General features: G+C 38.4%; 5 protein-coding genes across 9 annotated transcripts in view; 3 read left to right on the forward strand and 2 right to left on the reverse strand.

Moving 5' to 3' along the window:
• Positions 1-4,697: 4,697 nt before the first annotated feature.
• cnfn (cornifelin) lies at positions 4,698-5,666 on the forward strand. Its single transcript, XM_020590110.1, has 3 exons — positions 4,698-4,815; positions 4,898-5,034; positions 5,259-5,666. Exons 1-3 carry the CDS (start codon positions 4,698-4,700, stop codon positions 5,346-5,348), a joined length of 345 nt encoding a protein of 114 aa, XP_020445766.1. The 3' UTR covers positions 5,349-5,666.
• A 302-nt stretch (positions 5,667-5,968) lies between these two features.
• On the forward strand, positions 5,969-10,057 carry tlr21 (toll-like receptor 21). Its single transcript, XM_020590102.1, has 2 exons — positions 5,969-6,466; positions 6,897-10,057. The coding sequence occupies exon 2, from the start codon at positions 7,028-7,030 to the stop codon at positions 9,965-9,967; it is 2,940 nt and encodes a 979-aa protein (XP_020445758.1). The 5' UTR covers positions 5,969-6,466; positions 6,897-7,027; the 3' UTR covers positions 9,968-10,057.
• Positions 10,058-10,155: 98 nt separating this feature from the next.
• Positions 10,156-14,566, reverse strand: prr19 (proline rich 19). Its single transcript, XM_020590103.1, has 4 exons — positions 14,482-14,566; positions 12,367-13,646; positions 12,045-12,169; positions 10,156-11,267 (listed from the first exon to the last, which is right to left on the reverse strand). Exons 2-4 carry the CDS (start codon positions 13,631-13,633, stop codon positions 10,626-10,628), a joined length of 2,034 nt encoding a protein of 677 aa, XP_020445759.1. The 5' UTR covers positions 13,634-13,646; positions 14,482-14,566; the 3' UTR covers positions 10,156-10,625.
• On the forward strand, positions 14,531-19,853 carry pafah1b3 (platelet-activating factor acetylhydrolase, isoform Ib, gamma subunit). Of its 5 annotated transcripts, none has more exons than XM_020590108.1 (6): positions 14,531-14,614; positions 16,050-16,180; positions 16,787-16,876; positions 17,000-17,116; positions 17,275-17,397; positions 18,468-19,853. In XM_020590108.1, the coding sequence occupies exons 2-6, from the start codon at positions 16,100-16,102 to the stop codon at positions 18,726-18,728; spliced, it is 672 nt and encodes a 223-aa protein (XP_020445764.1). In that variant the 5' UTR covers positions 14,531-14,614; positions 16,050-16,099; the 3' UTR covers positions 18,729-19,853. The 5 variants fall into 5 exon arrangements, with proteins under 5 accessions (XP_020445764.1, XP_020445765.1, XP_020445760.1 ...); XM_020590106.1 differs by lacking the exon at positions 14,531-14,614 and adding an exon at positions 15,475-15,563; XM_020590107.1 differs by lacking the exon at positions 14,531-14,614 and adding an exon at positions 15,695-15,803.
• A 2,214-nt stretch (positions 19,854-22,067) lies between these two features.
• ceacam1 (CEA cell adhesion molecule 1) overlaps positions 22,068-26,971 on the reverse strand; it is a 7,946-nt gene continuing 3,042 nt past the window's right edge. The window contains exons 5-12 of the mRNA XM_020590130.1: positions 26,314-26,320; positions 25,999-26,274; positions 25,518-25,769; positions 25,134-25,409; positions 24,384-24,635; positions 23,511-23,783; positions 22,821-23,075; positions 22,068-22,402 (exon numbers count right to left, since the gene is read on the reverse strand). Of these exons, the coding sequence (XP_020445786.1) occupies positions 22,314-22,402; positions 22,821-23,075; positions 23,511-23,783; positions 24,384-24,635; positions 25,134-25,409; positions 25,518-25,769; positions 25,999-26,274; positions 26,314-26,320 (1,680 nt within the window). The 3' untranslated portion in view covers positions 22,068-22,313. The remainder of the gene's footprint in view (positions 22,403-22,820; positions 23,076-23,510; positions 23,784-24,383; positions 24,636-25,133; positions 25,410-25,517; positions 25,770-25,998; positions 26,275-26,313; positions 26,321-26,971) is intronic.

A 26,971-nucleotide genomic window follows, 5' to 3' on the forward strand; every position in this document is an offset into this window, starting at 1 on the left:
TTCAGCTTCCTTTACACCCAGACTATATTATCGTAACTTGGCATTATTTCTTCAGACTTCCTGTTCTTTGGTTGACATAAATTTTACACTTTTTAATTGGCACACCTTTACAAAGCCTAAAACAAGTGACAAGTAAAACAATTTAACATCTATGTGCAATAATTTTTTTCTCTAAACAAAATAAACATTTGAATGTATTATGGGGCAAGACTGACATACCCTGTGAGATCTTGTAAAGAAGACTGGATGCAAACTAAAGGGCTGAAGCAGGACACACTGGAGGGTATATGCTTAAAAACCACAGGAAATGACAGTATCTGTTAGCATTAGTGTAGTGCTCAAACCGATATTGAAATGTGATCTGCAAAAATTTGCTCTGCAAAGCCACTTAAACAGGTTAAAACAGTCTTGTGTTAAAGATTTCACACCTGATACAATAGGAGCAATCAGTTCAGTTCTTTACACATTACAACTTATTTAATTTAAAAGGTTTGGAAGCATTTGGGTTAAATTTTAAAGAAAATCTTAAACCACTGCAAACATGCAAATTAAGCTTATAAATCTTTTGCTACTTTTTCACAGAAACCCAAGCTGGACAGAATAAGTAAGGTCTGGCTATTCCAGTTCTTTTCATAACAACTAATGCGCTAAACGTGTGAGGAACTGGTCACTCCTGTGGTTACATCCGTCTCCATTGTGGGTCTTCTCGTAGATTATGTTATTGTGCAACATCACTTGTTTTCTTCCATTGTCTGTATTGAGAATAGTGCAATACACAACACGATAGCATTAAAGTTAATAATGTTTGAATGTAATCTGGTGTGCACTCATGTAAAAGGACATGTGAACATAATTGTTCATTTGAGAATTAAAGCGCCTAAGACGTGTGGTGAAAAATGTCCATCTAAACGATTTTTTATTTTGTGTGTCACAATACAATCACAATGATAGACAATGCAACACATTCACATAATGTTTATGTAGCTGAATTTATTCATTATATGCATAATGCAAACACATTTGATCCATTATGTTAACATTTTGTCTCACTCTTTGTAGACTAAGAGTGTGTCATCATCTAAAATAATATAAAAAATAATTATTTGTATAGTGCCAAATCACAACAAAAATCATCTCAAGGTACATAGTAAGGTCCTTATTATTATTATTATTATTATTATTATTAAGAAAAGCAACAAGATACAACAAACAAACAAATGCTGGGCAGCTTGATGTGGCCAGTGACCGCTCATCAGAAACGTGAAGTTCCAGAGCCAGGGCTACCTACAGAAAGGTACAGAATGAGAGAGAGGACACACTACGGGAGAGAGGAGACACACAGTTAGTGATGTGTAATGGTGGCATATAGAGTAACTGCATGGAGAGTGAGGAGAGGAGCACAGAGCATCATTGGCCCCCCAGCAGCCAAAGCATATAGCAGCATGACTAAAGGACGACTCAGGGTCACCCGATCCAGCCCTAACTATAAGCTTTATCAAAAGGGGAAGTTTTAAGCCTAATCTTACAGGTAGCGAGGGTGTCCGCCTCCTGAACTGAGACTGGGAGCTGGTTCCACAGGAGGGGAACAGCTTCCTACTCTGATTTAGTAAATTCTATGAAGCACATGCAAACCTGCACTCTGAGAGCGAGGTGCTCTACACTACAAAGAGAGATACTAACTGAAGGTTAAAGGTTATACAGTGTAAAGTTATTATTTTCATCATGCCTCCTCTCCTTTGAGGAAGTATTAGGAATGGAGTGACTTTTGAATCATGTCAAAAACAAAGAGAGTAGCTACAGTACATCTGGGGAGTGTTTTAAGATGAATAAAAGCTTTCAAAGAAAGGAATTAAAGGTAGAACAAGTGTAAAAGTATAGGGACAACAGAAAGGTGAGCTACACTTGGCAGGAGACTTTCAAACAATAAAGGGATCTGTTCTGTTAAGACTATTTGGTCTGAATCCTCTGGATATGGGCCTGCTAGATAACTGCCATGCCAACTGGCATACGTCTGTTAAGTTTCATTTTTTTTAAAACTTGGGCTACTGAAATGCCCCTCTGGCTTGTTTAAATGCCTCTGATGTGACCTGAGGGCAAAAATGAAAGTTCACACCACTGTATATAAGAAGCTGTAGCCATCACCTGACTATTTAAAAGTTTAAAAAATGTTATGTTGTTAGCGCTCTCTGGTGGACAAACTGTGTAATGGTGCCACTGTTTTTAAAAGACTTCCCACTGTTTAGAATTTCTGTACTGCAGTATTTTATTTGTTTTGTTTCTTATTAGCTGATAGACCCACTCAGACGATTTATCTGCCCAGTTCTCAACCACTTCTGTAAGTGTGGGGAACCTGCCTTCTTATCAGTTCCCACAATGACATATTGCTCTTTTCTTAAGTTGATATCAAAAGGAAACTTTATTTAAACCAACTCTTTTTTTATTCAGTCATATTCAGAAAGGTGCTTCTTTTTTGATATTTTAGATTTCAGCTAAGCTCTGATAAAATTTGAGCACTGTGAGATAAAAGTAACATATATATAACATAGCCGAGAAGCTCAAAAGTGCACATTTGAGATTTGAACTGCAATCAATCCTTTGAAAGGTATATGCAATTTTACACGCAGGGAAGTAGTCGGTGCTCTGATCTGTTCTGTCTTGTCTTGACAGATGTTACTGTAACCAAGTTTGAGTTTTGTTCACAACATCATTTGCCGTTATACCACCTGAAGTCAAGATTTAACAACCTGGGCTACTTTATTTGAATGTATTTAATAATTTTATGATTACAAATGTTCAGAAATCTGTGCCAGTCAATAAATAAATAATGTAAGATTCTTGGAAATGTCATGTACAGTATGACAATGATACAAGAAAGTAGTGAGTATGCATGTAATTTCTAGTCTCTCTATTTAAAACATATTATAAATCATGAGATTCTATTACCTACAGCATATTACAGAAGAACCTATTTAACTAGTGGTTAAATATTGATAGGATATATGTTGTAAGACCACATACTGAAGTACTTTTAAAAAATAACAATCATGTTAACAAAAAATGATTATACAATTATTCAATTCCAATATAAAACATATGAATTAATCATTAATACATATAATTATTTTTATGATCAAGTGTTTAGCACAGATGCAGCCTGCTGACATCTCATTTGGCCTCTGAGACAAAAACTAATTCAAAAGAAAATTTACGTGATTGTCTTAACATCCTACAAAACTCCATAAACCATTTTCTCCCTGATTTAATTATACATGGGTAACTGTAACACTTGAAAGCCCAGAGATGTGATCTATGCTTCTGTATTAAGAAAAATACATGAATGATTTGGGTAAAACATTTATTTCTTGAAATGAATTATTTTCTTCAGAAAAGGTGTATCTTACAATGAGTGGAGTGGAAAATTATTCTCTCTGTTAAAATGCCAACTATACTTAAAGTCCAATAATTTAGTGACTTGGCAGGGTAACCCGTATCTCTAAACGCCTTCGTACAGTACGTGTTTTTGTTCAGTGGCTGTATTTCCTTGAATGCAAAACAGATTTACAGGAAGCCTAGTGGCTCACACATTTTTGGTGCAATAAATGGAGTAATCATATTCTGCTTGATGTGTTTTTCTAAGCAGAAATTACACGTAGAAACAAATATCCTTCATTACATTGCACTCAAGGCATTTTTTTAACTGCACAGGTGTGGCAGATTTCTGATTTGCACCTCTGTAGAAAGATATTCCCCACCCCTGGTTTAGCACCAGACTGTCACATAGTACTACACACCCTCACATACAAACTAAATGTTAAACTGTCTCTTTTGTAAATGTCCTGTATCTATTACCTAGTTTTCCATGTCCTGTCCTCTGTCCTGTTAATATGCTAGTTTGTGTTGCAATAAAAAAAAAAATAAAATGAATATGCACCGAACTATAAAGATGTATGGCTCCAAAAACTCTTTCCACAGTCAACACAGGTCTGTGCTTGAAGGTCAGAGCTCATTATTTTCCCACCTTTATTTTCCCATTCCAAGAGTGGGACACGCAGTGTGTACACACACCACTCCGGACCTAAAGGCAACACCTAGTTTATAAGTTGCTGAAATACAAATATGCCCTCTATGCCAACTTTGTACTTCAGTTACTGTATGCTGATAAAGACAGGGTAATGTTAGGTGCACTCTTTGTAAAGGCCCCAAAACTAAACATTTGAAAATATACAAGGTGTTTGAACCTGCGCATACGGTCATCGTTTTCCATGTCATATCAGAAAATGGGTTCACGTGTTACAGCTGATGTCACACTGGGTATAAGAGCTAGGGCTTTGCCCTTGCCCTCCTGTTTGTGGATTTAGTCTGTGACTACGTTTGACCACCTTTTCAAGAGCCATACTTTAACCTCAGAGGGGAAGAGATCAGGTGAGATGGGAAACACTTGCATACAAACCAAACCTGCTACATGAGAGGATCTTCAGGTTTTCATTACCATGAATTACACTAAATGATTGTATTAATTTGATGCCTCTCTTTCTCGTGTATGGACAAAACCATTACCATGTGAAGTGGGTTGGAACATCTAACTGAATAATTTTGTGACTCTGTACAATTACAACAGATATATCATAATTATTACCCAGTGTGATGTTTCTATATTTACACTTCAACCTCATGTTCCTTGTCTTCTACTTCCAGCGATGGAGTTCCAGTCAACTGCGATCAGCTCGCAGCCTCAAGTCCAAGTCACACAGTACACTGTGCCCTCTGCAGAATGGAGTTCCAATGTGTGCGACTGCTGTGAAGACTGTGGAATTTGTATGTGTTTCTGTGCACACAAGCAGTAGTGATCCAACACTGTGAAATGAGTTCCAATATGACACATTTCTCGCACCTCCAGGTCTTTGTGCAACTTTCATCCCCTGTATCCTGGCCTGTAAGGTGGCTCAGGACAATGGGGAAAGCTGCTGTGTGCCTTTCCTTCCTGGCGCCATGATTGCTCTAAGGACAAGTATCCGCAACAGATACAACATTGGTGTAAGTATACTAAAGCTATATAAGTATACTAAAGCTATATAATCACTGATTAGACCAGAAAAATCAATAAAACCACTGATTTTGTAGTGACAATAGGGTACTATTTTGTAGTGACCATAAAATGCAGACCTAGCGCCCGCCTGTTAAGATACTGTTCACACCAAACAATCCATTTGAGATAATAGTGTTTGTCTCCAGATTACCGTGCCTGTGCTTTTTCTCAGGGGTCTGTGTGTGATGACTGGGTTGTCATGGCCTGCCTGCCTTTCTGTGGACTGTGTCAGATGGCACGAGAGCAGAAGATAAGAGGATAAAAAGAAGTACAAAGATGTGGAAACATTCTTTTGTCTAGACACCATTTCTATTTTTATATCTGCTGTATTGGCAAAACATTAAGGTCTTGTCAAAGGATGTACAATAGAACACAGTTAACAATGTAAGAGTAATAGCCCAATAATCAGAATGAACCACTATTTTGTTTCAAAATAGGTGAAATGAGCAGGAATTCAGAGCAGTAAAACCAGGATAAGTAACTGAGAAAAGAAAGACAACAGAGTAATAATTCAGTATTGCAGTAGACCTGAACCACTGTCTTTCATTACAAGTTAAACTGTGTTGAAGCTGTCTTTGTGCAACACCAGTGAAGGTGTGAAGATGGAAATACTGAGATTTATAACAATGACTTTTCGCCTACAGTAAGTTAACAAGTTTATAGTGGTGAAATTACATACATTATTTATTTAGGAATATAATTGTACCTGAAATACTACTTTTCTTCATCCAGCTGATTATTATGTAATAATGTACATCATGTATTCATGTAATATTCTATACCAGGACTATTTTATATTTGTTTAAATAACTGTGTATTCACTCAATAAAACAGCTTGAAATGATCTTGTGATTTGAACTTGTTTATGTGCCATTAGCTTAACATACAAGTAAAGGGATTGTTTACAGCCATCTTCCTCTTTCTGATTTAGTGAGTGACTAAGAGGGTCACAGTACAACGAAGCATTCGGCAGAGGCAGGGTGGGGTGAACAACATTCATCCGAACAAGTAAAACTGTCATGGTGAAAATATTAACAAGGAAAAACATATTTGGCAGTTTTTTTGTTGTTGTTTTTTTTTTAATCAGACGAGATTGTTAAAGTAAATGCTTCTTAAACAGTGTTTTTAGACAATGTTTGACAGAAAAGATACTAAGTTTTTGTCAAGCATGTTTTGAAAGTGTTTGAAACTAATCTGAGGAGGAAGGGGAACACAAGTGCAGAGAGAAAAGGGATATGAAAATATGATGAAAGAAGAACTGACATTTCCTTTCAATAAGGTTCACATTTCTTAGATAACAAACAAACCTAAGGTGAGGATTACAGGAGGAGGATGATTTGTTATCAAGTATTATAGGAGCCTCAAGAAACTGGAGTTCTGGTAAGATACACTAATCATAACAATAGAGGCATTTTTATTGTGGGCCAGTTTTATTTCAAAACACTTTATAGTTCAACTTTTGATTCTGATTTTGATTCTGATTTAAAACTGTATTTGATACAAATGTCAGTTTGTTGTTGTGCTTTCACAATTTTTCATTGAACTTTTCAATTAAAATATGCACCTATGAATCCCAAAGACCCCGACATTTAGAGAAGAAATTTTTCATATGTACTATGAAGGATTGAAAACAGGTGTGACATGAAGCTTATGAATGGTGATATATCTAATGATTGTGTTAACAGTTTTGTATTAGGATGATGCTGCTTAGAAAGTATACATTTGCAAAAAAGAATATTGCTCCTGGCCTCATTTGAAAATGCAGCTTTCAGTGACATTATACATGTTGTGTCCTGCTCCCTGTTCTCAGTTTCCTGCAACAAGTTCAACCAAGGAACAAGCCAGAGGCCTTTTCAACATAATATTCAAACAAAAGAAGCCAGCAAGACACTGATGGGAATGATTTAAAGGATTTTCTCTGGACCGCAGCAAGAAGACAAAATGGCAACTCTAACTCTTCAGCTGTTGTCACTTACAGTTGTTCTTGGTGCTGTTCAACTCATCTGTGGTTACAGCTATAAGAACTGCATCGAAGACCAGTACTCACGTAGAACAAGTTTCAACTGCGTTCGTCGAAAGGAACAGAACCTGTCTGCTATTATAAATGACCTGCCGCCGTCTGTCATCAGTCTCACCATCTGCATTAATCCCGTGTGGAACATTCCCAACCACAGTTTTGTTAACCTATCAAACCTCCAAAACCTCAGAATAGATCATAACAACGTGAGGGTCATTGGTCAATTTGCGTTCCAAAACTTGCATCAACTTAAGTCTCTAAATTTGTCCTATAACCATATATCAGAACTCAACCCTTCTGTGTTTTCAGACCTACGCAACCTCACCTTTCTCTCACTGACACACAATAAGTTAATGCAGCTCCCAGAGGGCATTTTTTCCTCTCTTCTCAATTTAGACACATTAATCATGAGGCAAAACTTTCTGACAAACTTCTCAGCGATTGCTGATTCTGTGTCACGTCTATCAAACCTGAAGAAACTAGACCTTTGCTTTAACAATCTGACATCTCTTAGTCACTCAAACGTGTCTCTACCCAAATCCCTCACTGTTTTATATTTATGTAGAAACAATTTGTCTACATTAGGATGCAAACATTTTTTTCTTGGGAACATTCATGTACTGGATTTGTCATACAATTCTAGGCTCTCCACAATGGCTTTTCAGGGAGTAGATCTGAGACAAATCAACTATCTGCGTTTGCGTTCAACAAGTGTCAACATAGTGGAGTTTTTAAACAAAAGCAATGTCAATGCAAATCACGTTGATTTCTCTGACACAGGTCTAAAAAATGAAAGTCTGCTCACAAAGCTCTGCAAACTGTTGAAGACTAAGGTGCAACGGACAAAAAATCTGAACCTGAATGCTAACGGGATTAAGAACCTAACAAACACACTGTCCCACTGTCCTGATATCATAGGGGCAGTGACTCTATCCCAAAATCAACTGAAAACAATAAGTTGTCTTAGCTTTCTCAAAAGACAGACAAGTATAAAAAGCTTCAGTGCAGAGCATAACCACCTCACCTCCCTCCAATCTTGTAAAATGCAAAAGATGGTTTATTTCAAAAGCCTGGAGGAGCTGAGCTATCGTTACAACAGGATCCTCTCCGTCAGCTATTATGCCTTCTATCACACACCAAACATCAAGACACTGAAACTCAACATAAACACAATTGCTTTCCTCCATCGTAAAGCTCTCAAAGGCCTAAAAAGGCTTGAGACACTCCGCTTGGACAACAACCTTTTAACTGATTTGTTCAATGAAACATTTGAAGATAATTTCAACCTGCGAATTCTTAACTTACGCAACAATCGTATTTCTGTCATTTTCAATGGGACCTTCCTCAGGCTCAGGAAACTGAATACATTGGACCTCGGAGGTAATAAGATCACTCAGATTCAACCATCAGGTCTTGCTGGACTAACAAGTCTGTCCAAATTCTATCTAGATGGAAACAACCTCAAACACATTGACACTTCGCTTTATCATGCATTCCAAGGTACTCTCACAGTGTTGGATTTACAAAGCAATCAGATTAGCTTCCTTGATGAAAATATCAATTCACCATTTATGAATCTCAGCAAACTCAGTGATCTGAAAATGGATGGGCAGCGGCCTTATGGCCTCACTGTTTTACCCCACACTTTATTTCGTGGCCTCCATTCACTGAAATCTCTGTATCTCACCAACAATAAGATCTTTCACATTGCTCCCGATACCTTTGATGATCTGACAGGCTTACATTTCCTCTCACTAGATAACTGCTGTGTTGGGGTGGCAAACCTACAACCAGGAATCTTTAAAAATCTAAGAAATTTGACCAAACTGACTGCAGAAAATATGGGCATTCAGAACTTCTCCAAGGAGGTGTTTGGGAATCTTACAGCGTTATGCATACTGCAACTCAACCGCAATGTGATGCAGAGCATTCAGGTAAATGCACTAGAACATTTGCCTAAACTCCACTATCTTGACATACGTAATATTCCTTTAAGCTGCACCTGCAAGAACAACTTGCTGCAAAACTGGACTCGATACAATTCAAAAGTCCAGATAGTCTATCTCTACAATCTGTCATGCAAACAAGATGCAGAACATAAATTCTACAACTTTGATACCAATGTTTGTTACATAGATCTAGGAGAATATCTGTTTTTTAGCACAGCAGCTGTGATCTTTCTCTTCACAGTCATTCCTTTACTTTATGTCAAACTTTACTGGAAAATGAAGTACAGCTACTATGTGTTTCGTTCCTGGTTCAGTGAGCAGTGGCGCAAACTCAGAGAGGAGGAGGAAAACTGCAAATATGATGCATTTATTTCCTATAATTCCTCTGATGAACAATGGGTCATGGACCAGTTGTTGCCCAACCTGGAGGGAAAAGGTTCATCTTTTAAACTTTGCCTACATCACAGGGACTTCGAGCTGGGTCGTGATATTGTGGACAACATTGTGTCTGCTGTATACAGCAGCCGTAAAACTATTTGTGTGGTGAGCCAAAATTTCCTACAAAGTGAGTGGTGTTCCCTTGAAATCCAGCTCGCCAGCTATCGACTCTTTGATGAGCACCGAGACATTCTTCTGCTCGTGTTTCTGGAGCCAATCTCTGAGAGGCAGCTGTCATCCTACCACCGCATGAGGAAAGTCATGTTGAAAAAGACTTATTTGCAGTGGCCTGGCTCAGACTGCACTAACCCGAGGCAGGCCCAAGACCTGTTTTGGAATCAGCTACATAGGGCAATGAGAACAGGAAGCAGACTTACAACAGACGAAAATAACAAAAGTGAAGGTTGTGTTAATACTGAAAGCAAAGAATCCAGACATATTGAGACAACAGATGAAAGCTATTACTTGCTACCTTAAAGGGTTTGAAAAATGTATTTGTGATTTAAGATTAATGTGATTTACTGTAAGTGAATATCCTATACCTGTATGTTGAATAATTCAATTTTTTATGCTGTGGGGAAACGGTCAAGAAAATATGGTGTCAGTGTAGTGCAATGTCTTCTCAAAATATCATCTATCATTTATACAAGCAACAATCAGCAATGTCAGTGAATATCCTGTGATCAGTTTATTTTTTGCTTAACATATCTCTCATGTAGAATTGTATAAATGTATTGTCTTACATTTAAATGAAGCCTAGACAAACAAAAATAAACCAAATAACAGAGCTTTCACAATAGCACACTCTTGGCTAAAATTCTTGCACTGTACAGAATTTCCCAGTATAGCACCTATGTTAATGAAGATATGAGTTATTATACAGTTTCCACATTAAAAATGCTCCAGAGATACAAATAATACATACTTCTGTTCTGTGTACAAAAGAACAACAGAGGTGCCTCTTGAGATGACAGATACCATTATATTTTATACTGGGTTTTTAAAAATAAAATATATGCACAGAACATATATTTTCACTGACTGAACTTTGATGGTATGAATTATGAGAAGGCTGTTGTTAAGCTGACCAAAGAAACAATTAAAGGCATGTCTCTATACAAAGCTTCACTACACATTAGTACAGTCTCATTGGAGGAAAGGACCAGTGCTCAGGGCTCGGAAAAGAAGAAAGGTGAGGTGGTGGGTCTCTTTCAAGCATGTAAGATGGCGGGTATTGCATCATGTCAGTGTGATGGGCCCTGATGGGAGGGTAAGTTGGAGGGTGACTGAAATGGCTAAAAGGCTGGAAGTGGTTGATCTGATTGTGATGGCAAATTTGGGGAGAAAAGGAGGAAGCAAACAAGTATTTGTCAGTTTCAAAAGGGTCTTGCTTCCGTGTAAAGCGCACTGGCTCTGCTGAATGTCTATGTGGCAGCTGTGCTTTGTAAAGAAAGGAGGGCTGGATGTTACTGTCACTATACTGTGGCCCATAGCTCTTCTTTCTAACTGCTTTGGTGTGGTTCATAAAGCTGCTTTCAAAGGAATCAAACATAATGGACTCTTTGCTCTCTGTCCTGTTGAAACTGTCTTCCCAGCACTGAGATGCTGAGGTTTTTTCTCCCCAGCATGGGGTGGCAGAGGGAGCAAACAGATGATCACTTACTGAAGCTCCAGAGAGCTCAAAGTCCAAGCAGAACTGAGGAGAGCCACTAGGTCTGAGTGTATCATCCAAAAAATTGGCAGCAGCATCTAAAGGACTCATCGACCATTCAGCAGTCTTCACATGAAACAAAAGAAAACATTTTAAGAAGATCTTAAATGATCTGGCTGCCAAAAGAAAGATGCAATAATCTGGTTCATATGTAAAGTAAATCAGACAGTGGCAGTATAGATTTAAGCCATGTCTACACTGCAAGCATTTCAGCTGTGCCTTTGATACACATGAGACGCACATCATGCAACTGATGCAGTCTTATATTAATTGATCCTGCTGTCTACGTGTTGGGTCACGTATCATTCACATACATAGCTGCGACCTGAAGTGTATTTTTATGCTTCAAGTCTATTTTTTCAAAGTGTAAAATGCTCCACAGAATCCACCAAAACAATAAAAGCCCACTAGTTTCAACCAAACCTCCACCAAAATACAAAAATACACCAGCTACACACAGTTAAAAATAAATGATCTATTATCTATTACATCAATCCCACTGACCATGGAGTTCTTTTTTAAGTATGTGTAGGTTTCATATGCTGTGTTTTACCATGGGTTGGATACATTGTACGGTGTAGCCAGTAGTTCCCTCACTGTCTACTATCAGTCATAGTTTTGCACCGTACTGTAGTTTTCCCTTTTCAGATGTGTTTCTGTAGCCTCCTTTGTGTGCTTTTTGAACAGCGAGTGCTTCCAATGCACAAGTAAATGCGCCCGGTGTAGACACAAGCATGAGCCTCTCGCAAGCTGTTCATTGGATGTTAGGTGCTGTACATGCTATGCTTGCAGTGTAGACATGGCTCTAAGATAAGAGAGTGGCAGGTAAACTTCAGGTCTTACCTTTTCCAGGCTTTGGTGTGGTTGTAGAGTAGACTTCCAGTCAAAATGTGTGCTTCCTGCGATTCCAAAAGATTTGGCTTGCTGCATGTCAAAACATGGCTGCCTCTCAGTATCAACTTGAAATGCTGATGCATTTTAAAAGGAAGAGGATAGATTCACCATGTTATGGTACAAAAAAAAACTACACAGGGGAGCTTTAAAGATGGATGATGTTGATAATTATCACAGAGAAATCTCCAAGTCAGCATTGTTTTCTATATAGTACATTTACTATTATAGCATTTTATCAATATTGAGGTAAAACAGCTGCTTCAGTGCCTACCTGTAGATAAGAGCTCATCTTCATCAATCATAGCAGGCTCCTGATCTTGGTCTATCTTTGCAGGATCAGTACCAAAGCTGAGACACTGCTGCACCTTGAGAAGGTTCTCCTGAAGTCGGGGTCCATGCCTGTCCTGCAGAGCTTTCAACAGCATCTCCCTACTTTCTGTCTCCAAGTTATGCCTTCTCAGAAATGGGAAGTGCAGAGAGTCACACAAACGTGCTGCCACTGCACTGACAGCCTTGGATACACAGTGGGGATCTTGTCTTCTGTGTTGTATGTCAAAGCTATCAGCAGTGAGCGAGTGGGGGAGCTGAAGTGGGCTTGGACTGAGACCATGAGCTTGTGTCTGTTCAACAGAAGACTCCTGGTTCTTTGGAGTATGTTCAAGTGTAGCAGTCTTCTTTAATGAGTTCACATTGCCTCTGTCAATAGTAGGAGATAGCTGAGATACTCTGTCCTTTTCAGACTTGACAGAGTTGGTCTTCTCACTCTTAAATATTACTTTATCAAGGGGGCTGTGTTTAGATGAGAAGATGCTTTTATAGCTTCCAGATGAAAGATCAAGTTCTTGCTGTGGTCTCTGAGCTAGTGTAATATCTGACTCCTGATTGATTTTCTTCTCTTTTTCCCAGCAATTATTCTGTGCTTTTATAGCACTGCCTGCTTTCCTTTCAACAGTCACAACTGTATTAGCATCAGCACCCAACAAATCATCAGGGGAGACTGGAGAAGTAATGAGATGTGTTGAAGATGGACGTGAAATGGTATGGTTCCTTTCCTGTACATGCTGTTGTTTTATCTCCAGTTTCCCCTGCTCAGTTAACAACCTTTCAATGTCAACAGACTTCACCTCGTGGTTGAACAGGCCATGGTGTCCTATCAGGCGGCTGTCTGTGATGATGCTGAGCTCCTGTGTGGTAGGAACGACATTTGGAATTGGTGCAGCTCTCCTTGAAGGACAGTAACAGCTACTATGACAACAGTTATGGAAATATGCCATATCTTTACTGCTTTGCTGACACCAATGATGGTGATGTGATTTGGTCTTTGAGGCTGCTTTCCCACCACCTCTCATTTGACTCCTCTCCTTGCGGGTCATCAGTCGTTTCATTTTATGCTGCCCTTCGGTCTTCCTAGAGCAGTTTAAACATTTGCAGCATGCAGTGAATATGTTCATTGAACAGCAGTTTTGCTCTGTAGTTTTTAATTGCTTGTTGAAAACATTTGCCATTTCTGATAACGATCTACCACTGAGGTGGCTCATGCTTCACCCAGTTCTGTAGAAAGATAACTGCAATTAGTCATTTCCAAGGAAATAGGATGTGGGTAGGAGGTAGAGATAAGCGAGAGAGATCTCCTCTACAGGCTGCTGTTGCACCTCAGTGAGTTTAAACCTACTAGATTATCAAGTAAATCACTAATGTTTTAATGACAGTGAAATAATCCAAATGTTGACCCTACGGTTATGGACTGTGACATTGAGTACTTAAATCATACATACTGTGACATACCTAAAGTACAAAACAAATGCATTTTTCTTAACATTCATAATATTGGTAATTTATGTAAGATGGTGAAGAGTCTGATGCTTTGAATAACAGAAATAGACAATGATGGACATGTACGTACAGTAACACTCACTATATTGAACTTGCATATTACAGGAAAACAAAACTACTCCTACACTTAATTCTAATGCAAGTGCTCCATTGTCCTACTGACAAAACAGCTAAACATTTTGAAAACCTAGACTTACACAGTTTTCACATTTCCTTTTTTCAGGGAGACTGATTCATTGACATAAGGATTTACTTTTGAAGCATGAGCTAGTTAAAGGTTTTGGGACGGTATAAAATGTTTTGACAATCATGTTTCAAGAAAAGAGCCAATGCTATTGAGAAAAACTATAGTGTACGTTAGCCTAGCTAGCTAACAAACTGATGATAACATCAGCCAACAGGTGCGATTTAAATTCAAGCGCACCTGTACGTATTCACAGTATTTAACTGGAGCTGCTAACAAACTTAACCTGAGTAGGCTGTATGCCATGCGAAACAAAGTAAAACTGTATAAAACTTTTTTTTAAAACACTTAATCAACTACGCTACTTACCTAATTGTCCTTTTGTTGCATATAAATCTGGTGTTGCTGGGCAACCTGTACGGGCACAGGTCACTTGGTCAACGTTAGATCCTAAGACTCAAGAGTAAGCAGAGGACCTGGCTTGGGTCAAGATAAGCATTATGTGAGTGGGCTGGTTTTTAGGGTGAAATAAGGGGCAAATGCATAGCCACAGGGGAAAAGAGTTTACTTCCTCTCAGAAGCTGTTCTTGAATTTTGGGATCTAGCTAAACAATTTGCCCAATCAGAGCCTAACCATCGCAAGCACATTTTTTGAATTTTCATTTAGAAGAGTAGGGTTTGCCCACTTACTCGGTCTATCTAGTAGCTAGTCCATATATCTAATCTAAGTATATATCATCATCAAAATATTTTTCTTCTTCACGCTTTTTTCATGAAACGTTAAGTTGGCAATGATTTTTTTTTTTTTGCCAATGATTCACAGGATACAACCACTGATAAAACGGATACAACTCGAATTTGTATTTGTAAGCATTTTGGATAGGCTAATTAAACACGCTGAATTCCGTTCTTGTTTGCAGTAAATCACTGGAGGCGCTGACAACTATCACTGGATTATTTTGATAATGAAGAAAACTTAAACACCAGATTGTCATGGAAGTTCTGAAGCTTTTGCGATTTCTGAGCGGGTTTGTGGCACTTTCCGATAGACATGATGCTGTACGGAAAGTAAGTGGTGATCAGGTTTCATTGTAGCCAACCTTAATTTCTCCAGCTGCTGCAGCTGTTGATAGGCGGACCAAACTACAAAAAAAAAAATCAGTTTTAGATCACTTGCATGCCCCTGCCCTTTCCTCACACACATCATTTTACCATTTGAGAACCTCTGAACTATAGCCCAAATTTCTGTATGTGTAAACCACCCCAATGGTACAAAAAGTAGGCTAAATTATAACAACCTTCCAAATAAAGAATGACTAGTCCACTTAGGTGAACTATCGTTCAAACTGGCAGCATTAGCCGTGGTTATGTTTCTTTCGCAAAGAAACTGCGCAGCACCAACTCTCACCAACATCAATGAGCGGGACGAATCCACTTACACGGGCGAGGAGGTAAAACCGTCTCATTTTTTTATTTGTCCTCCACCTAAACACGTCACTTTCATTTCTTCTTATCGTTTATTACAGATTTCATCCTAAAACACATAGTACAGTAATAATAGTCAGACAACACATAATACATGAAAACATATTTGATGTTGCCCATGGAGGATAATGGTACATTCAAGTGCGGTGAACGTGTACTGTACTTCCTGAAACTGAACTGGGAGATGAAGATATTTTGATTTTACGGTAGCCTATGTTCAGTAATATTTATGAACGTAACCATTATACAAAGCTCCGCCTTTTGCACAATTTAGGCTTGCGTGATTTAATGTTAATAACAATCTGTGTTAGTACCGTTATCGCTCCGTTAAACAAAATCTATACTGTTTAAGCAAGTAGGCTAGCTTCTGTGGCTAACTGTACCAGCCTCCCTAGATTTAGCTAGCAATTAGCAATAGAGGCTATTTATTTCTCGGTTTATTTCCGTTGCAGAAAGTACCAAAACCCCTACGTGACTCATTTCCAACACACACAGCCAAATCATGAGTGCAGAAGACCCAAATCCAGCCGCCACACCCACTCCCTGTGAAGACAACCAGGGAGATGGACGATGGATGTCTATGGTGTGTGAAATAACTGTTATTATAAGATGTCTGTTGCTTGTTCCGTGGCTTTTATGTAGCCAACGTTACAGCATAATGGGCATGTATCGTCAGGTTTTCCCGTAAAAAAAACAAACAAACAAACAAAATGCCTGTGGCTTTTGAGCTATTGGTTAAACAAAAGACGTGCAGATGTTACTTTATGCACTACAAAGTTGTGATAGACTTTTTCCACGTATTTCAAACACATTTTGTACATTAAATCGTTAATTATTTAAAAAAAAGTCAGATCAATCATGAAAATGATTGCTAGTTGCAGCCTTGCTGTATAGACCTAGTGTTTTTTCATAATTCATCAAATGAAATGAGACTGTGCCCTGATATTTAATCAACAAGTTCATCAAATAGGACGAAAAAGAAATGAGAATGTGCACTGATATTTAATCAGCTGACATAATACTTGATCTTTTATGCAAGTGACTTATGTGTTGATCGATTAATTGTCTAATCATCGCAGAACTTTGTTTTTCTTTTACTATCATCAACTGACATGCCTGATTTTGATGCTGCATTTAATGGGGTGCTTGATATTGGAAAGTCTTGACATTTGCCTTTTTCTGTTTGAAGCACAATCGCTTTGTATCTGACAGCAAAGACAAAGAACCAGATGTCCTGTTTGCTGGAGACTCTCTTGTTCAGCTCATGCACCAGTTTGGGGTAAAACACAGATCACATTCCTATATGTTTTTTTGTATACAATCATGTTCTCATAAACATCTTTGCGCACATACTTTTCAGACTGTTCAGCATGTGGACACTGTTGTTTTGATTTGTTTGCAGATATGGAGGCAGCTGTTCTCTCCTCTCCATTGCCTGAATTTTGGGATTGGAGGTGATGGAACACAACATGTGCTTTGGAGACTGAGTAATGGCGAATTGGATAACATCAGCCCAAAGGTCCCAAACAAAAACAGAGAACATGATCATGCTTGTGTATTAAAACAGTAGATTGACTGTGCTCCCTTTTTGCTACGATCCTAGTTCCAGTTTCACTGATCCCATTCTGTCACTGACATCTGTTTAGTTATGGAATCTTTAACCTTTTGTTGTTTTAGGTTGTAGTGCTGTGGGTAGGCACCAACAATCATGGACACACTCCTGAACAGATCTGTGGAGGCATCATGGCTATTGTCCAAGTCATCAAAAACAAGCTCCCCCATGCTCACACGCTTGTACTTGTAAGTTTGTTTAATGCATTCCTTAAAGGATCATCTATGCACCTGCATGTCTGTTGAAAATGGCAAAACATCCATACAACCATCAAACTGCACTGTGATGTCACCCCTCATAGTTTCACCTCAGCTTTCTGAGATGAGCTACTTTTGGGCGCAATGAAGTAGTTTGGTTGAAGGATAGGTTCACATTTTTCAGGCCTGTCTTAAACCAATCCCCACATGCCCATATATGAACATAGGAACACACAGGTCATTAGCAGATCAATTATTTTCTAACATGCTTGGAATGACTGAGACAAAAACCACAGTCTCCATTTTGCACAAGATAATTAGTTGCCATTTATTTTTATGAGACATAACTGTACAGTATAGTAGCTAATTGATGGAAGCCGTCCCTGGTAGGCTAGTGGTTAAGGCACAGGGCTCTCGCTGCTGCAGCCCGGGTTCGAATCAGGGTTGCGTCAGGAAGGGCATCCGGCGTAAAACACATGCTAAATGTCAACATGTGAGTCGTCAGTGTGATAATTCGCTGTGGCGACCCCTAAATGGGAAAAGCTGAAAGTGACATTCTATAGTAGCAAATTGATTACCGGTAGTTGATTGATAATCGACAACTATTTTGATGAGGTAATTAAAACAAGTGGATATTTTTAAATACAAAATTCTTTGTGTTTCTGTGGACAGACTTTCTGTCCTGAGCTGCAGTTGAAGGACTTGTACTTATCAATAGACTAACTTTTGAAGACACTCACTAGTCTTGTGTAATTCAGATGTTTGAAGCCTCAAATTAACTTCAGATAAACTCTAAATGTTTTTTTGTTCCACATGTCTTACTGCACATTGGAAGCACATTAGAAATCTTAAGGGAATACCTGCAGCAAGAAAAACCTGTTTCACTGTTCATATGGGCACCCAACTGTTGTTTTAAGACAGACCTGTCTTTTTAAAAGCACTTATATTATGTGTGAACTGTTTGGAAATGGTAATGTGAGACATTACACACTGTTTTGAAAAAGCTGCACTTGTTTGGGAAAGATCTTTTTAACAGTAACACTCGTTTATCTGGTTTTTAGAGTATTTTGCCAAGAGGAAAATCACCAAACCCTCTGCGAGAGCGAAATGCCAGGGTGAACGAACTGGTTCAAGAAGCTTTGTCATCCCTCCCACATGCCTCTTTCTTTGATGTGGACCCAGGTTTCGTCCACACTGATGGTAGCATCTCCCACCAGGACATGTACGACTACCTTCACCTGACCCCTCAGGGCTACCAGGCTGTGTGTGAACCCCTGCATGCTCGCCTCAAATCCATGCTAGAGAAACCTGCTGAGAACTGAGCAATAAAGGCACAAATGTACACTACCACAGTGGTCCTCATCCCTGTTTCCAGAGAGCATCGCACTCAGCTTATTAAGACCTTGAAGGACGGGCAGAATCAATTATTAAGGGCAAAAAGCTGCACAAGCTACTAGTGTAAGTCCTCTCCATAGCCAGAGCTGATGACCACTGTTACAGGTAATGAGATAAACTGTTAATGGGATAAAGTTTTTGTGTTTATGATGCAGTCATAATTAAGTATCCTCTGCTACAGAGAGACAAAGCCCTGCCTCAATTCCCAGTAAGCATCTGTTCCACTAGCTTTTGGATCTAGAAGTGTTTTTCCATAGAAGGTTCATTTATGCTGTCTATGTAAAGAAATTCAGGCGGCCCAACAGTTATGAATAAAGATTTTAACAAGATACAGCAACTTTTTAATCTAGACGTAGATGCATGGTAGGTCAAAACACTAGTTGTTGCACCTTTTTAAAGTTTTATTTATAACTGCTGCCAATCGCGTCACTTCATTTGCAGTTCTCATCAGTTCATAAAGCCTGATTTTCTTCAGAATTCTGCTCTTCGGAAGAAACCCATTATGACAAAAACACTGCCTGACTGACGCTACTAGAACAGGAACTAGTCGGAAAACGGTGTGAGACACTGGCTTACCTGAAACTCCTGTAATGTTTCATTTTACTTTCTCAGTTCCACTAAGTTCTTTTTTTGGCAATAGCTGTATTTACTCTTGTGATGTCTGGTGTCTTTTGTACATGTTGATTTGAGTGACCAAATACTTTTGATTGACCAGTACTGTCTATATCCTTTTTGTTATGTCACATTATCTCATTATTGTCCTTTTTGCTTCACCTGTTGTAATAGCAAATGCTTTTGACATGAGAGGCTGTTTTGTTGCAAACATAATGTGTTTGAGTAGGCTGTGAAGCTGCATTGATAAACCTATAGTTGCTTATGCTTCAAGTTCAATCTCATCTACAACACAATGCACCATCTACAGTAAAAGACTTGACTTCACACTGAAATGCTTCTGAGCCTCTTAGGTAAGGATTGTGCACAGACCTTGAATTATGCTTCATGTTGGCTGCCTGTGAAAGTGATGAAAGAATGCATTAAACATCGAAACAAGATTTCAGTTTTCCTTGGTTGATTGATCCAATCTTTGTGCTGATACTGAGTGATATCCATTGTCACTGATCATTATCCACGAGGGTCAACAAGAATACACGTCTGCAAGACATTAACTAATTTGATTTGATTTGTTACTTTTGGTTGACTGGTTTCGTTCCTGCCTCATAGTTGGAGCAAAGAGCTGCTTTTCTGAAACCCGAGTAGAGCAAACAAGTCTGACTTTGCGTTTGCCTGCATCAGGGCTTGCTGACACCTCTTCCAACGGTCACCACACATTCGAGTAATAATAAGCAGGATCTTACATGTGATGGTGGGGTATCCATTGCAGTGGTGTTGACAGTGCTGATAAGAAGCACCTATAACTGGCTGATTGTAAGTCTATGTATCTGTTGAATATACCAACCAGCAGCAGATGAACATAAATATCCATCTGACTTTTCACTTTTTTCCCAAGTTGTTTAAACAATGTTACAGATGGTTTGATCTAAACTTGGATCAATAAGAGAGTAAGGAACTGAAAATGTGCATCTGACAAGCTCAACCAAGGATCATCAAATAACAGGATACTCACATAGTAAGACCATGTAAAAAAATAAATAAAAAAAGGTTTGACTTGTATAAACACTTCCTCACAACAACGAGCTGTTACTCAAATCACTCAAGTTTGTTGGCAAAAGTTTTTCCTGCTGTTCACAACCCCCCATTGTAAAGATGGTGATTGGGCAAGACATTCTTCATGTAACTGCCAGCTGATGACTGTGCCATGGCTCTCATTTCAGACATCAACACCAACCTTTATAAAGACGCACAACACCAACCATTTCATACTTTCGCTGGGGCTGAAGTTAATGCACGATTTTTCTTTCCCTGGACATACTGTACTGGCTTTACTACAGCATGGCCACAAGGATGCTTTTGCTGTTGCTTCTTGTACTGGTAATATTCACTCATCAAAATCAAGGTATTGTATAGCACTTTCTCAGAATGAGATAATTCAGTGTTTTAAATTTTTTTTTACAATGTTTGCATTTTATTCTGTGATTTTAAATACCTCTTCAAAGGTGTTCCTGAGATACAAGAATGGTCCTTGATTACCAGCACATTCACTGATGGTATGTGAGATAAATGTTTTAAACACATTATCCACAAAGTCTTTTTTTTTTAAAGCAAACTTTTTATATTTGTATTATTTCATTTATTAAGTTTGATGCTAACTGTGTTGTAGCCTCTGCTGTTGGAAGGTCACTGACAACTGCAAATCCAATCACCGCTCCAGGTCAGCACAACAAACTGTAACTGTGAAGTTAATGATAATGAAGGCATACAGTAAAACAAGCAAACAAATAAAATAATAAAAAATACACATGTAGTTAGTCTCATCATTCTAAATGTAAGCAGGAGTGTGTTATCTGAACCCATTTTGCTCTTTTGTCCTTGTGTATACAGTTCACCCAGAAAGGAGAAGAAAGGGGGCGACTAAACGTGGCCCCTGTTGGCAGCCTGCCAAACACAAGCAGAAGCCTGGGAAATGTGAGTCACCTCTCAGTTTTTTTGAGCTTTCTAAAGTAATGAAGTAAAGCAACCAGTAATGAGTGAGCTCAGTGTTAAGACTTGTATTATAAAGTCTTGTACTCTGTGTATTCTTCTGACCTAAACTTTAAAGTGATTATAAACTTAAAAAATGTTAATTACAGATTTAAAAATATTTTGGACAGTGAACTTAATCTGTTCTTGTTTTTCATTACCCTATTGCTTTATTCATCTGGAATCATTCAACCCATAAGGGGGAAAAAAGTGCCAGAAGAAAATGCGGAAGAATCAGAGGAAATACAATGTTTTGAAGCAGAAGCGCTATGATCCCAGTGTCCCCATATGAACAACACTAAGAAGCCCTTCTTATGTACTATGTATCCTCATATACTGTATATCAGTGATTTTATAATAATCACCTTTTTATTTCTTTGCATACAAACTCTATTGTCTTTAAGCAGAAAAGTGTTTATGATGATGTTTTACTGACTAAGGTTTAGTTTGATTGTATTTTTCTGAATCTGGAGCCTTGTTTTACCCTGCTCAATAAAGTCCCCACAACATGGATTGCATTGATTTTTATTGATTAATAGATAGAACACAACCAATCAAAGTAAGCATACAATTTCTTAAAGATTTAGTATTATCATGTATAACAGACCAAAAGAGTATGGAGGTATTTTGGAGGAACACACTTGTATTGATGTAGCACACCTATGTTTAATTACTACTAATCATGACATTTAACAAAAAAACCCAAATCAGGTGGTGTAATAATAACATAATTTAATGTTACAATATATAAGACTATGCTTTAATTTACCTGTCATTTAAAGTACCATTCACTCTTTTAAAAGTAAGATTATTCTCAGAGACTGTAGAGGGAGCAAGAGGCCTTCAGTCTGACTGGATTTCTCAGTTTGAAGGACTCAGCTGAACAGCACAGGGGCCGACACAGTTAACAGCCCCATCAACATCAGACTGCCACAGGACGGGAAGTGGATGACGGAGGCATGGGCTGAGAAGGAGAAGGGAAGGAAATAATGGGTAATAAAGAGAAATATGTGTTGTTCTGAGTGAAGAAGAAAGTCACATTTAAATACAACATGAGATATCTGAACCTGTAGCGCACCTACTCTGATAGTGATTAACTGTAGTAATCAGTAATCACTAACAAAGTGATTTAGGTGGATATAACAGATTGTTTTTCAGCTATTCCACACTTTAAAGTCAACACTGAGTAATGAACAAGATGTTTTTATAGTATATAATACCATCAAAATATATAATAATCTTTCACTCATAATTTGCTTGTGAGATATTTCAAAATAACTTGTTCAGATTGAAAAGACCATTAAAAAAAATCCATCATGGAAATACTTGAGAGAGCACGACAAAAATAGTGAAAGAGGAGATGTACAGTAACATCCACTCACCAGTGACAGTAAAGGCTTTAGTCTGGTTCATTGTGATCTTGGTCACAGGGTTTTGTGCCATACATGTGTAGCTTCCCTGACTCTGTGTTGTCACAGAGAATGTCATTACAGAGCCATTACCCTGAACCATCGCCTGACTGTTGAAGAACCACTGGAAGTAAGAATTTGGCCAAGAGGCAGCAAAGCATGTCAGGGACACGATGTCGCTTAGTTTTGCTGAATTTGGACCAGAGATAGTCACACTCAGTGGGCCGTCTGCAAACAGACAGAAAGAATTGTTCAGAATGATGTACAGTGAAATGATGAATATTTTATATTACAATATTATGCTTTGGCATAAAATGCTAAATCTAAAACCATATTTATTCTGAGCAGCAGAGCTTGCAAAACTCATTCTGGTTTTCCTGGTCAAACTCTTGACCATGTGTCATATATACTGTTATCAGTGGAGGAAGAAGTACTCAGATAAATTATATAAATGCCAGTAGCTTGTCAGTACGGTAAATCAAAATATTCCATTACAAATCAAAGTCCTTCAACTCCTACTTAAGTAAAAGTACATAATTACACAAGAAAATTGTTTATATGTATGTAACAAAAAGGTTTTCATGAAATATAACAAATTTTCTTAAAACCCACTCTCCCACTCATGTCTAAGAGCCACTATCCATTGGTTCCCACAATACTCACAGTTGACCTGCAGCACATATTCAAGGCTTATATGTGTAGCCGCCTGATTTTTAGCAGCACACCGATAGCTCCCATTATTGTTCAGTGTCAGTGGATTGAATTGCAGCGTGTTGTTAACTGTGTTGTAGGACATCTGTGGGTCAGCAGCGAGCGTTCTGTTGTCTTTCATCCAGTATATACTGTCATAGGTTCCATCAACTTTGCAGGTGAGAGTGAAGTTTTGAAGGTTAATTGGGATGGTAGTGTTTACAATCATCACTGATGTTATGGCCTCTGTAAACATAAAACACAGTGAGTTAAGGTGAGGCATCATGACTGTGCATCATCCTTTTACAGAATTGAGACTTTCAGCATATAAAAGCATGTAAATCAGTGTTTGATCAGTTACACAGACAATTTGTGGTGAAAGAGTCACATTTGCTAATGTCTTGACTAAGGCTACATTCACATTACAAGTCTTAAATCGCTTTTTTTTTTGCCATTTGACCTTTTTGCTGTACATTTGTGGTTATAAGTGACATGTTTCCAACTCCGATTTGAACACCGTTCAAATGCAATTCGTGTGCAGATTTAACTGAAATGTAAGGTGCATGCCTACAAGAATAGCAATCTTTGTGCAACAGTGAAATTACATAATTTCCTCAAAAACAGTCCTATGTTCTATCTGAAATGTTTCAGTCAGATTTGAAATGTCCTCATCTCTCCTATGACCTTCATCGACAGTGTTCCTCTCCTCTGTGTCTGAGAGGAAAACAGTGAATGATGACAACAATATACACACAAAGGAATGAAAAAAAAAACACATTCATTCTGTTCTGGCCATTCTGACAGTAATTGCATAGTCAGATATAAGTCATATTTAAATTTTCTTACGTATGACTGTGAGCATTGTGTAGTTAGAGCTGTAGTTTCCTGTCACATTATTGTAGGCCATACAGGTGTATTTTCCACTCATTGTTGAAGACAAATTTTGAATTGTTAAGTCTGAAGTATTGGCCACTGTCATGTTATTGAACCACCAGCTGTACTGGCTGGGAGGCTGTGACATGGCAGAGCAGTTGAACTGGGCAGATTGTCCTGACTCTGCAAACTGTGGCCCCGTAATGATAGGCATTTGTGGTCCATCTGCAACAAAAAAAAGTAGGCTCTTACTGCATTGTACCTCAACAAATACACTGACCGGACACTTCAATAATCACACCGGTACAATTGTAGTGCAGCACTTCTGCATTAACATCTGTGTTTATGAAGCTCAAAACGTTTCCATTTTTGGTGAAATTGTCATAAATGTATAAATTCAGTTATAGTTAAGGTGTTCCTAATATTCTGAGCCTCTCATGTATGTAACTGAAGAGGACCAAAATATGCAGACACCTCTGAATATAATGTATTCCAGTACACCACCACCTTTAACTATGACCTCAATGATAAACATATAATTAAGTTTATACACTGAAGTGCATACAATTGTACAGGTGTACCTAATAAAGTGGCTGGTGAGTGTAAAAGTACTATGCTTTAAAACTCAGGATAATTCACTACACTACAGCATGTACAGTAAAACTGTCAGTTGTGATAATGTGTCATTTACAGTAACATAAATCCTTTAAATGTTATACTCACAGTTCACAACAAACATGTAATCATGGCTGGTCCTGTTTCCAACAGCATTCATAGCCATGCACTGGTAGCGTCCTGTGTCACTGACTCGTATTGGGTTGAAGGTGATTGTTTTGTTATCCGTGCTGTAAGTAATTGCATTGTCTGCATACAGTGGCATATCCGCCATCATCCAGTAAACATGATCAGCGGGTCCCGTCACCTCGCATGTTAGGTTATATGAATATCCTGCTATGGCAGGGTTCGTTGGTGCTGCTATTTGTACATTTTGTATTGGATCTGGCAACAAAGAAAAAATCTGCAAGTTATTTAGTTAGCAACCTTTCCTGTTTGTAAGTAGGGAAACATATTTTTACAAAGACATAAAAATGGCCATCCAAGTCTCACCAACAACAGTAAGCGTTGCATTTGCAGTTGTGTTTTGGCCTGTGACGTTGTTGTAGGCCATGCAGGTGTACACCCCGCTCATGTTCGTGGTCAGAGGAGGTGTGACATAGTTAGATGTGTTGGCCACTAGAGAACCACCGAAGTACCATGTGTAGAAGCTGGGAGGGTCTGATGACGCGTAGCAGGTGAGTGTGACACTGTCTCCTGTCTTTGCCACATTTGGTCCTGTGATAGTCGGTATATCCGGTCCATCTAAACACATGGGTTTTATTTTAAATCACCTTCACTGTAAACATGACTGTCGAGCCATTCAGAAAACACAGAACTGTGCATGGAAAGAGAAATTCCCCACTCAACATTTTGATGTTTAGCTCACTTCAGTAGGTATTTGATCATAAATCTACTAGATGTGGCCACATTTGCAAATGTCTCATCTACTTCCTCCTTAGTTAGCAATAATGAGAATAAATAAAATACTTACAGTCGACTATAACGTTGTAGGGGCTGCTGGTCCTGTTGCTCACAGCATTAAAAGCCTCACACCAGTAAGATCCATTATCTGAACGTCGGACTGGGCTTAGTTCCAGTGTCTTGTTGTCTGCCCCAATAATTGTTGTATTACTAGCAGAAATAAGCTGGCCATCCTTCCACCACAGAATGGTGTCGACAGATTCAGTCACTACACATGTTAGATTGAATGGCTTATTAAATATTGCTGGTCCACCAGTATGAGTCACTGTCACTGAGGTTAGCGGGTCTGTAGGAGGAGAAGGAAACATTGTGTTTTAATTCATACATGAGCACTGGAAAATTTGAAAAATGAAAGAATTGTTTAGACATCTGAAAATTTTGGCAATTTGCTTTCTTGCAGAGCATTAGATAAGAAGAACAATAGCTCTTGTCTCCTTTAAATATGTGGTTACAGCAGCGGCTTGGCTTAGCTTAGCATAAAGACTGAAGACAGCAAGTTTGGCCCACATCAAAGGTAAAAAGAGAAAAAATAAAGTCTGCAAAACACAAACAACTACAACTTTTTGACCTTGTCATTTAATCAGTGTGCAGCAATGTGCAGTATTTATTTTATTTTTTTTTAAACTAGTAGCCTATTGTTCATTAGAATGTTTTTTTAGGAGGTGAATGCTGAATACTCTAAACATTTTTCCACAGGTAACAAAATCTGTCAACCAGCACCTGTAAAATATCTTGCTTCTTCAACATACAAGTCTCTGATAACATTATGGTGACAAAAATTCAGAAAGTCACTGTCCTCATGAAAAAATAGCTTAATACCTAAACCACAAATCTTTGTTGTTGTTGTTTTTCCAGTAATTTTTACATGGATTAGCTATAACCCATATTCTAACTCAAGAAATCAAATAAGCATCTTAATCTGGGCACCTTTGCTTGGGGACACAAAATTAAATAAACAAATATTTACCCTCCAAAGTGCTAAA

This window comes from Monopterus albus, unplaced genomic scaffold (genome assembly GCF_001952655.1).
Source record: "Monopterus albus unplaced genomic scaffold, M_albus_1.0 scaffold11.1, whole genome shotgun sequence".
Lineage (NCBI taxonomy): Eukaryota > Metazoa > Chordata > Actinopteri > Synbranchiformes > Synbranchidae > Monopterus > Monopterus albus.